The 12,399-nt window shown below is 31.6% G+C and overlaps 1 protein-coding gene across 1 annotated transcript; it reads right to left on the bottom strand.

The window, feature by feature from the left end:
* Positions 1-6,461: 6,461 nt before the first annotated feature.
* LOC106412285 (ER lumen protein-retaining receptor erd-2.2) lies at positions 6,462-8,383 on the bottom strand. Its single transcript, XM_013853201.3, has 6 exons — positions 8,018-8,383; positions 7,525-7,724; positions 7,240-7,380; positions 7,078-7,158; positions 6,877-7,001; positions 6,462-6,806 (listed from the first exon to the last, which is right to left on the bottom strand). The coding sequence occupies exons 1-6, from the start codon at positions 8,238-8,240 to the stop codon at positions 6,758-6,760; spliced, it is 819 nt and encodes a 272-aa protein (XP_013708655.1). The 5' UTR covers positions 8,241-8,383; the 3' UTR covers positions 6,462-6,757.
* Positions 8,384-12,399: the final 4,016 nt, after the last annotated feature.

Below are 12,399 nucleotides of genomic sequence, written 5' to 3' on the forward strand. Positions count from 1 at the left end.
ACTAAGACAAGTCTCTACTATAACCACATGAACTCCATGTTACTCTTGTCTTGCATCTTTCATCGAGGTGTCCTGTCTCTACAATATTTCCTTTTTCTGACACAAACTTTGAAACTTTTTCTGACACAAACAAAAAACTTAGTTGCTCTCAGACTTTTTTTGTATTGCCCCACCACATCTCATCTCCCAAAACTCATGTCTGCTTCTTTTATGGAAAATACATAATTAATCATATTTTTCTCATGTCTAAAAAAAAATCTTATTTTTCTCCAATTACGTGAAAAAGATAAATCTAAACTCTAAGACCTGTCCTGTTTTCGTACGACTCTTTTCCATTTTAAAGATGAGAAAGGGGCATACCATGTCTATTCAATGGACATTTATATCTTTGATCCAGACATCTTATCCTCCAAAATTCATGTCTATTTATAATAGGGAGTAAGGACTCCCCAAATTTATTTTCTTCAACACGTGAAAGATAATCGACAGTTTTCTTTCTTTTCCAAAGCTCGGGAAAAAGACATAGCATATATGTTCATAAAAACTGCTAAGCTACAAATTGAACTATTCCTTCGAGTTTGTATAGATCCTGAAACTCAACTTTTAGAACTCTTCTTTCTGGTCGACAAAAAAAAGGAAACTCTTATTTCTTTCTTTTTGTGTGGGTTGAGGAAATTACTAAATGAATGTAATGTCTTTTCATCACATGGGTTACCGAAAATTAGCAAAGAACTTGGACCCTGTGTGGAGTCTGTAGACAAGAAACTGCAGATAGTAAGTTGCTATTGCAAGTTACAATCAGCTAATATGAGCATGTAATTGGATGATGATGATAAATAGCTAAACTGAAAATGACAGCATGAACTAAACATTAAAAAAAACAGAGTGGCACCTCGAGAGAATTATACGGTTCACATTATTTAGACATACTAAATTCCTTTCTTTTTTTTGTTTACATCAAACACACTAGAATTAGATTGTTAAATTTCTTGGAAAATATCATCTATGGAGAAGTAAAAGGATACCAATGAATTTACATGGAAAAGGTAACCTTCCATCGAATTAGAAACCATTGCAATCAAATCTGCACAATCTGAGCCAAGACGATTACTAGTCCAAGAAGCAAATATCTTACATTTCGTAACCCGTACATACGATAAACATAATTAGCCCTCTTCGTTTCAGAGACGCAGCGTCAGTGATTGGCGTTCAAAAATATAACTAACTTTTTCCTCAAGTATGAGGAGACTACCACCCGCAGCGGTACTTTTGCCGCTCAGAAACAGCCGCATCACCATTTTAAGTGATGCTATTTTACACAGCAGCAGAATAGTCACTGGCAATCCTTGTAAAAGTTGATCGCAGCGTCACTTGATTATTACGCCACTTTTGTTTTTGCCTAATTTGATGGCTGATTTTTGATCGCCGCAAGTGATCGCAGTGTCACTGTACCGAACAGGCTATTCTCAACCTTTTAATCCTAAAGGCAGGATCTTATCGTCCGTGATCACTATATATCAAAAACCGGACCCGTGCCATAATCCATGAGCCTTCAAAATGACACTTAAGAGTGCTTGGCACTTACATGTGATGCTTGATTGGACACCGAAAAGTAATCAATGCGAATTCAATTAAGGAATTCGAAAAAAACTTCACTTTGGTATTTAATTTTTACTAGGTATTTTGCCGGTAATAGTTAGTACAGACATAAAGGTGTTACTAATATTTATTAATAAATGTATTAGTCTTCAAAAAATCAACAAAATGGGCATGTATTTATAATGTAACATAAATATATTAGCATGCTTAACATGAAGATAAATTACATACTATACAATAATAGCATATGTAACTTAATTTACATATTATATTATTAATAATTTATGTATAATAGTAAAAAATATATTTTTAATCATTCAGATAATGATTCAGTATATGTATATCCGAATATGGTAAATTTTATCTATCAATATTATATAATAATATTGATGTTAACATAATTTTAGTAGAATATTATTCATTAATTATAAATCATCGAAACTAAATATTCATTAAAGGTAACAACGACATCAACCAGTGTAAACTAAATATTCCTTTCTCCATATCGTTGTTTTGTAAAGCACTCGGATCAAAATTTTGATAATTTTAATTATGTGTTTAAATGATTTTAATTTTAATTTTGATAAATCTCACTTTGTTTCAAGTGATTTCCCTTAATATGAAGTTTAAAAAATCATACTTACTGGATGGTCAGATACAAATAAAACATTATTCAGAAGCTGAAGTTTCTATTCTTTTTTTTTTATAAAATGCTCTACCTGCTTTAGGTTAGGACCAGCCCTGTACAAAAGATATGCGATTCTACTATCTTAATATTATGTTGAATGGGATTTTAACACTGTCATAAAGATTGTTATGATTTAGATTAAACCGTACCCACACTGCCAGACTCTGTAACTGGTTAATTGTAGAACCTATATTGCACCAGTTCATTCCCTATGTTGCTACTGAAAAAAAGGAAAAATCCAATCCCTATATTTTGTTATAAAGTAATTCATTTGAGAGTCCATGGCGCAGCGTCAAGCTTCAAGTTGACGTTCGTTGAATCCCCAACATGGACTTGCTTCTCTGTGTTTCACTTATTCAAGCAAATAACCGAAAACAAGGGAGATAAGAACTGCAAAGCTCTGACTAATTTTCAATAAAAGGTGGTCCTCTGTACAAGACGACTTATCTCTTTAAATACACGTTTGAAGAAAGAAAACCTTAATATCTATTACACAATCATAATAGTATTAGTAAAACCCCATACCATAAATAAAAGCCCAACTAATAATTAAAACAAGTAGTCTTCCGCCTTGCCTAGTGACAAAACTTGAAAGCAAAGGCGGACGTAGAGGATGTGTTGGATCAGGCCCCTAGAAGAAGATTCGCCTCTGAATCTTGATCGTCGTTATCACCATAAAACTTGGAAAGAAACTTCACATTGAACACGTTGGCCGCCTTAATATGATCAGGCAGCTCGAGGCGATAGACGTTGTCATTTATGCGTTCCAATACCTTAACGGGTCCAATCTTTCGCAACTGTAGCTTGTTATATTATGTGCAGGAAGGATATCTTTGTCAGTACTACCCAAACCAAATCACCTAATAGCACTTCCGGATGATGGCAAGTATCCCCACTCGCTTTATGGGTGTTGCCTGGAAGGTGTTTCATGGATGAGGTTTGATTGTGATTCATTCTTCGCTAATCTAGTTAATAATGAGAGTTTTCATTCTCGTTTTAAGATTTCCAGTCTTTCTGTGTTTTGGTTCTTGCTATGATTTTAGCTTCCATGGCTTCCTCTTTATCCAATAGTAACAAGATCAAGTCTAAACTCAATCACCACCTCCTCTGTCCTCTTCAGAATCTCTCATCTTCTATAATGCTACAATCTCCAAATTCCGCTGAAGCAAGAGGAAATATGCCACTTCCTCCACCATCTTCACATGTTAACACACCTCTTTCTCCACCAGTTCTTCAATCTCATACACCTCCTCCGCTTCAATGTGGCTCTTCCTATTTTTCCAGCACTAACATCCGATAAACCTAGGAGTGTGATAGATGATTGAATAGTGTTTCAATATTTGTCATGATGGAAATAGAGAACATCAGAGATTGGTGCCACCGTCGACTGATAAGTAATGTTTGTTTGTTGTAGATTTCACGGCAGAGATACCAAAACACTGAATCAAGAGTATAGGGGAAGATTGTTCTTCTCCGGAGAATAAGCTACGTCAGAGATTTACCTGTGACGTTTAGAGAAATTTTTTTCCAACTTTTAAATTAGATTTTGAGGGAAAGTTTATGTAAGTTTCGAGGGAAGAAAAAGAGAAGTAATGGTAGAGATTGATTGGTCGACCTCTAATTAGTTTTAAGTTTAGTTGAGGATATATTGAGTTTTCTTTACTCATACCAAAGTGTGCAAGAAGTTGAAAGTGCGTGTGTAATTGAACTTTTAAAATATGTGTATGATCAAAATGTAAATGTAACTTATCAGATATATATCTATCTTATTAAAACTCAAGTACAAAATTGGAGTGTTTGGAGACTTGAATAGGACTATTAAAAAAATTTGGAGTGTTTGGAAACATGAATTGTAGTCTTTTAAAAAATTAATTTTGTTTGGAAACAAGGATAGTAGTATTAAGAAAAAAAATAATGGGCTTATGTTATTAAGAAAAATTAAAAGTCCATCATATTATAAGAAACTATCTATCTGGCCCAGATTTAAAATATACGAAAATGGGTCAATCTAATTGCCTAAAACTTTTTCTTTTCTAAACTAACCATAAAACAAAATTTAAAATTTATACACATATTTCAAATCAAAATAATAATTTAAATTTGATTTATATCAAAAATTGATTAAAAAATAATACATATATTCAAAAATAGATTTTTACTAAACTATTTTTCAATAACCATTATAAAAAAATGTTGTCAATATATATAATAAAAATACAATACAAAGCCCAATTTGAAATACCAACTCAAATTATGGTTTTTATATTTCATATTAAGTTTTAATAAGATAGATATATGTAATTATTTATATGATGGTACGTATAAAATACTATTAATTATATGATTACTTATATGATGGTACGTATAAAATACGATTAACTATATGATGACAGTATACGATATATAATAATGAATAGGGATGGGATTTCGGGCACCAATACGGGTTTGGTTCTAATCGGTTTGTGTTTAGGGTTTTCAGGGTCAAAGATTTAAGCCCTGTTAGGATGTTTCTAAATTTTGGTTTGAGTTTGATACGGATCTTTGCGGGTTTGATTCGCGTTTGGATAACTCATTTAAATTATTTTTAAAGTTTTAAATCATTATCTATTTTAAATTTCTCAAAATCTATAAATAAAATAATATATTACCTATAAATTTGAATAACATATGTCAGAATACCTAAGCTTAACATATCAATTGGCTTGATTTAAAATTTTGGATACAAAATCAATAATTATTTTAAGTATTTTTGGTGATTTGAGTATACTTTAACTATTGCAGATATTTACTTTTGACTATATATATATATATATTCAAGTATTTAAACCAATTTAAAAGTATCATTCTTAATGTTTTATATACGTTAAATCTAAAAATAATTAATATATATATAAGTATATAAATCTATTTTTAGATAAATTTCGGGTACCCGAATACTTCGGTTCGGATCAGATTTGGTTTTCTAAATAACAAAATTTCGAATAATTTGAATATTTAATCAATTTATGTTTGGGTTTGGTACTATATTTTCAGATCGGTATCGATTCTGTTCCTTGGATTCATTTTGTAAAACCCTAATAATTACATGAAAAACAAATTTCAACATATTTTTCAAAATATACACTCGCGCGCCTGCTAACGTTAAAGTTGAAGTTGAAGTACACATTGGGATTGTTTGGCAATATGAATAGTAGCTAAAAAAATAGTACTATTTAGAAACATGAATAGCACTAAGTTAGAAAAAAAAATGGGCTTATGCTACTAAAAAAATTGGAAGTCCATTATATTAAAAAGTAATGGGTCTATGTTACTTGATATATATATTCAAATCAAAATAATAATTTAAAATTAATTTATATAAAAAATTCATTCAAAAAAAAAAATATATATATATATATTCAAAATTTGATTTTTACTAACATATTTTACAATAACTATTATAAAAATGTTTTCAATATATATAATAAAAATACAATACAAAGTTCAACTTCAAACACCAACTTAAATTATGGTTTTTATATTTCACATTAAATTTTAAAATATAATATATGTGATTATTTATATGATTGTACGTATAAAATATTATTAATTATAAGAAAACTTATTTGATGGTACGTATAAAATACAATTAATTATATGATAACACATATTTTGTAACCTATGATGACACATATAGGATATATAATAGTGATTAGGGGTGGGCGTTCGTGTTCGTTCTCGGGTCTTTTTGGGATTTCGTATTCAGTTCAGATCTTTGAGGATTTGGTTCGGATTTGGATAACCAATTTAAATAAGTTTGGTTTAAATATTTGGATAGATAATTAATAATTATTTAAGTATTTTTTGAGTTTTTAGTATTTTTTAACTATTTAAGATATTTACATTTAACTATTTGTAAATATTTTCAAGCATTTATGTGAACTTAAAAGTATCATATATATTCTGGATGTTTTTATATATATTAAATCTAAAAATAATTAATATATATAAGTATATAAATCTATTTTGGATACCCAAAATATTTCGGTTCGGATCGGATTAGGTTCCAGTTCTTCAAATACCAAAATTTTGAATAATTCGGATATTTAATCAATTCCGGTTCATATTTAGTACTACTTATTCGGATTGTGATCGGTTTGATTCTTCGAATTCGAGTTTTTTGCTCAACTCTAAATAGTGACATAAAAAGAAAATAGCATTATATTTTTTTTAAAAAAACACCCGCACGAGCGTGCGGGTCAAAATCTAGTGTTATATTATTAGTTGACAAAATATGTATATATTATATAAAAAGTATGTGCAACACTAAGCACAAGTCTTGTGAAAAACTCATGTCAATAATATCCAAGAGGGACTGTCCATGATGAACCCCAAATTTTCTGATGGAGCAAACTTAGCCTGCTCAGCTGAGAGATTCCATGCGTTCTGAGTAACAACGCGTCATCAAAGGTATCTTATTGTTTTTTTTATTTACACAACTCCAGAGGGGAGCCGGAGAACAAGATGGCCTCCGAAAACACTGCACAAGAAATATCAAAACCAAATGACTCAAATAGGCTTTGCAGATGATGCAAAACGGAGGAGACTACCTTTTAACGTAGTAGTAACAGAAGTCTGCCAAGATGAATGTTTGCACGACTTCTGAGATTAAGAACATCGATGGCCATAGTCCGTATCCCAGTGCTACTAGCAGGTGTCCCCGGGTGTCCACTAACTGTTATGCGACAGAAGAAAAAAAACACAAGTAAATCTTTACTCTCTCTCTCTATCTTTCAAAGTTCAGAACTTACCTGTAAGACCCAGTGCGCACAGCTAAGGAATCTCGCAACTCCTAGTGCAAAAACATAGTGAGCCGTGAAGGGTTCCACGATCTGAATGATCCAAAACATATGCAGGACTACTTACAATTGTGTTTTTACTTCTCAAGTAGATCTTCATACAAATTGACATACCTTGGTGTTCTGCATCACTCTCAGCTGTGGCAGTACTGAAACCGCTTCCAGGTAGACACAGAATGCCCAGGATATTCTATTCAATATATTATGTGAAGTTGATGGATGGATCAACACAGCTAACACGGCACAGGGCACAAGCTGTAAGAACAAAGAAATATTTTTTAATCTAAGACTTTTTTTAGAGGCTATATATAATCAACATGAGTAGCCAGCAAGGAACCAAAGAAGGAAGATAAAACATTGTTAACGATGCTGAAAAGAATACCATATAGACACACTTACGACATAATACAGAGGAAGGGTGTCTTTGTCTTCCATGTAACTAGCCTTTAACTTATAACGGATCATAAAAATAACCCATAGTGTCGCAGCCAAAGTAGCCAAGTCAAGAATGGTATGTATGTCGTATTCCATAACCAAGCTGCAGTAAAGCCTCACAGCCAGAAATGTTGCTGTTAGCTCCTGTGATTTCAATGACAATCCTGCAAAAAGGAGGAGACACAACAAGCAAAACTCAATAATTACTAATCCTAACCATAATAAAAGCTTCATCCTAATCTGTAATGAGGATATGCTGATCCAACTAAATTAGCAATTACAAACTCCTGCTATGTTTTTTTTTATTATATTCACACAGAGATTAAAATTATCAGGCTAAAGTAAAACAAGTGTGTCCTAAGAACCGACAAAGTTATTTGAATCTCAACTTTAAAGCCGTGAACTGGAGTTGGTAATAAAAAAAAAAAGAAAAGAAGAAACAAGTCAAAGCAAGTACCAGCACAAGTCTTTTCCTTGGTGAGTTTATAGATAAGAAGAGAGATTCCAATGGAATGAACAGATTCGGCGGCGACGAAAAGATTGTCGTGATCGTGAACGATGAACTTCAGCAGAACAAGAGCCGTTATGCCCGACGCAACTGCAAGGAAAACTTTCACCTTTGGAGGCTGTCTCCTCACCCATGTCGAAACGGCGTGGATCGGAGACTTGGTCGCCCTCATGCTCGATAGTCGATTCCTTTTTCTTGTTCTTCTTCTTCTTCTTTCTGTAGCTTTCTGGGTAAAGTGACGCAGGAAGTCTTAACTAACTGACACACGAAAATGATAGTCAGGCTTGGATGGGCTGAGTCACCCAATTAAAAACCCCATATAATATAGCCACTAAACTACTCTAATCACCTATGGTTTGACAATATATTTTTGTCATTAAAAAAAACAAATATAAAATATATAAAAATGTCATCAGAATTATATTTGATTAGTATTTTGATTTATTATTAGTATAATAATTTATTTATATGGGTGGATCTGGTCTCAAACCGGATATTGATGGCTGTTTAACAATTTTTTGGATTTGGAAATTATATAACTTTAAGGTATTCTAATTTTTTATTCACTCCTAATTTACAACTAAAATGACATATCTATCTTATTAAAATAAAATAAGTTTTCTGTTATGTTAATTACGAGAAATGTCATTGGTTTTATGGTAAACAAAATCATGGATCGCTTCATATTTGTACTAAGTTCATAACACATTAATTATTATTCATTGATTTTATACATAAAGGAATAGTAAAATAACACATATCTCTACAGTCTTCATTTTTCGTGGGCTATTTATTTATATGTATTGATATATAATGTCATACGATGAAACGAATTATATTGATGTTTTATGCAATTTTTTCAGTTTATTCCATTACACATATAAAATCGTTTATAAATACAAGATGATTTAAACAAACATATCAATTTATTTCTCTTATAAAATTCAAAACAAACTTTGATCAATGCGTGCCGGAAAAAAAACATTGACCAATACGCGATGGATTAAATAGAATGATTAACCAAATTAATGTGATAGTGAATAAATAAACGGATCATACTATTTTAATTCTTATATAACTGAATCCACCTAGGACAAAAATAGTTAAAATGAATAATATATATATAAATGTAAACATTAGTTATGTGTAAGACGTAAAATACATAGATTATATAAAAAATAGTAACTAAAAAATAATTCCATCAAAACCTAGTTTGGCACAAAAATTCTTGATTTACCAGATTTTATTAGGACTTTTTCTATATAGGCAAAAATAGCTTATTATTACAATACTAAACATTTATGCTATATTAGCTTACATCTATTTTATACAGTTTAGTTTATTGTTTTGTTTATTGTTTCAGAGTATCATTTTATTTCAATGTATATCGTGGTTTAAAATATTTAACTAAAATATCCAAAAAAAAATTGACTCGTATAAAGAGATGTAAACAAAGTTTTTAATAAGTCGGGTGCAAAAAATGTCAAAATGACTTCTATGGTGGAAGAGATGGGTTAACTAATGGTGGAAGAGATGGGTTAACTAATTCTTTGACCTCTTTTGTTGTCAGAATTAAGCACATTTTATTTTTCTCCTTGTATAAACCGTGTTCGATTAGATTAAAAAAATCAATACTATTAAAACAGGATCATGTTCTGTTGATATTAGTTGTGTCCAACTAATTATTTACATGTTTTACTCTTCCAAAAAAAAAAATAACTTCTTAATTTATGTAGCATCTAATATTATGGTTTTAAAAGTTAAAAACATAACTATTTATCTGATGTAAAAAAACGTAACTCCCTATTTCTTTGGGTAGTGGGCTATTTGACAACCACATATAACTTTTGAAATTAACATCATCAATACTATTAAAACAGGATCATGCCCTGTTGATATTAGTTGTGTCCAACTAATTATTTACATGTTTTACTCTTCCAAAAAAAAAAATAACTTCTTAATTTATGTAGCATCTAATATTATGGTTTTAAAAGTTAAAAACATAACTACTTATCTGATGTAAAAAAACGTAACTCCCTATTTCTTTGGGTAGTGGGCTATTTGACAACCACATATAACTTTTGAAATTAACATCATCAATATTATTAAAACATAAACATGACCTATTGATATAGTTGTGGTCTAACTATTTTAATACAATTATTAAAATTTCTTATTAATCATTTAAGATAAATATTATACAAAGAAAAACATATATATGATTCAAAACACAAATATAAAAATTAAATTTCAACAAAAACGTAAAACAAAATATATACCCGCCCTTTTAAGGGCGGGTCAAAATCTAGTCAATATTATTAAAACATAAACATGACCTATTGATACAGTTGTGGTCTAACTATTTTAATACAATTATTAAAATTTCTTATTAATCATTTAAGATAAATATTATACAAAAAAAACATATATATGATTCAAAACACAAATATAAAAATTAAATTTCAACAAAAACGTAAAACAAAATATATACCCGTCCTTTTAAGGGCGGGTCAAAATCTAGTTATACTATAAAAGATCCGATCGATCTGAATACCTAGAAACGACAGACATACATACATTAGGCGGGAGGACACATAAGTCTATTGTATACGAGATGAGTGGAGCAACGTGGAGTGAGCGTCTTTTTCGTTGTAGGCCACTGAGATAAGCTTCCTTATTGTTTTCATGTCATAACCACCAATCACTCACATTTCACATCCAAATCCACAATATGTGAAGATCCAACTCGATCTGAATAATCTTTGCTTCCCAATGAACAATTGTGGATTGAAAATTCATCTTCACAAGTTATTAATTAATCAGCGTGAAAAAACTAAAATTATTAGAATATAGTTACTTGTTAATCTTTTTCATTTATGACTCTTTTTATGTAATGTGGAAATGCGTTTAAGTTTACCTACATGTTTTTGTGGGACGGTAGCTTAATTAGATGAAAACCAAACCAAAAATACAAAAAATGCTAGATGTGTATAATTATCGATCATATATCTCTAGAAAATTAGACAAATGGCCCAGCTAATTCACATCTTACACATGTAAATGAACATATGGAAACCTTTACTACCCACTAGTACTACTCATGGTTTTCCAAACACTACAAGAAAACATCGGGATACTGAGGGAAAAAATCGTCGGTATGTCGTCGGAATAACGTTATTCCGAGGACATACCGACGAAAAAAGTCCTCGGAAATAACTCCTCGGAAATTCATAATTCCTCGGAATTCCGTCGGAATTTTCCGACGGAATTCCGAGGAAACAAAATTCCGAGGAAACTCCGAGGACACAATGTTCGTCGGAAGGTTCCTCGGAAAATACCGAAGGAATTCCGATGGTCCAATCCTCGGAAGTTTCGACGAAATATTTCTCGGAATATTTATCGGAAAATTCCGAGGGAAGAAAGTTCCTCGGAAAATTCCGAGGAACATTTGTTCCTCGGAAAATTCCGAGGAACATTTGTTCCTCGGACATTTCCGAGGAACTTTCTTCCCTCGGAATTTTCCGAGGGAATTGAGTTTCTCGGAAAATTCCGAGGAATCCTTTCCCTCAGACAATTCCGAGGAACTTAATGTTCGTCGGAATTTACCGAGGGATAAAAGTTCCTCGGAATTATCCGAGGACCTCCATTCCCTCGGAATTTTGAAAAAAATTATTTTTTTAAAAAATTTATTTTTTTTAAAAATTATTTTTTTTTGGAAAAAAATTAAAATTTTTAAAATTTAAAATTAAAATTGAATAAAACATAAAATAAAACATAGTAGATAATATTCAAATTTAAATAAAACATTCAGAGTTTTTGGAAAAAAAAAAACTACGGGTCTTGAATGTTCGGGAACGTCTCGTTCGGGTACATCCTCTTCATCATGTCCATCATCTGCTCGTTCAGCCTCTTCTGGGTCTCATAGCCCGCCTGTTGAGCTGCCATCTGAGCCTCCAACGCAGATATCCGATCATCCTTGTCCTTCAGCTGAGCCGTAAGAACTTCTGGATCAACATACGCATGTGGTGCAGAAGAAGGAGCAGCCGACCGGGAGCGACGACCCAAACCGACCAAACGTCCCTTTTTCTTTGGAACCGACTGAAATATAAATAAAACGAAGTTAAGATAATTTAAATTGATGATAAAATAAAAATCAAGAAATAATTAAATTGAACTTTTAAAAAAAAAAACTTACCGATTCAACGATTTCGTTGATTCGAACCCGAGACAAGTTGGTCGAGGCCGTCGAATCGTCATCATCGGTTTGAAGCTGAGACACTTCGTCATACACCTGAGTCTGGACCAGGTCGACCACGTCCCTCACAAGACCA

Source organism: Brassica napus, chromosome C8 (genome assembly GCF_020379485.1).
Source record: "Brassica napus cultivar Da-Ae chromosome C8, Da-Ae, whole genome shotgun sequence".
Lineage (NCBI taxonomy): Eukaryota > Viridiplantae > Streptophyta > Magnoliopsida > Brassicales > Brassicaceae > Brassica > Brassica napus.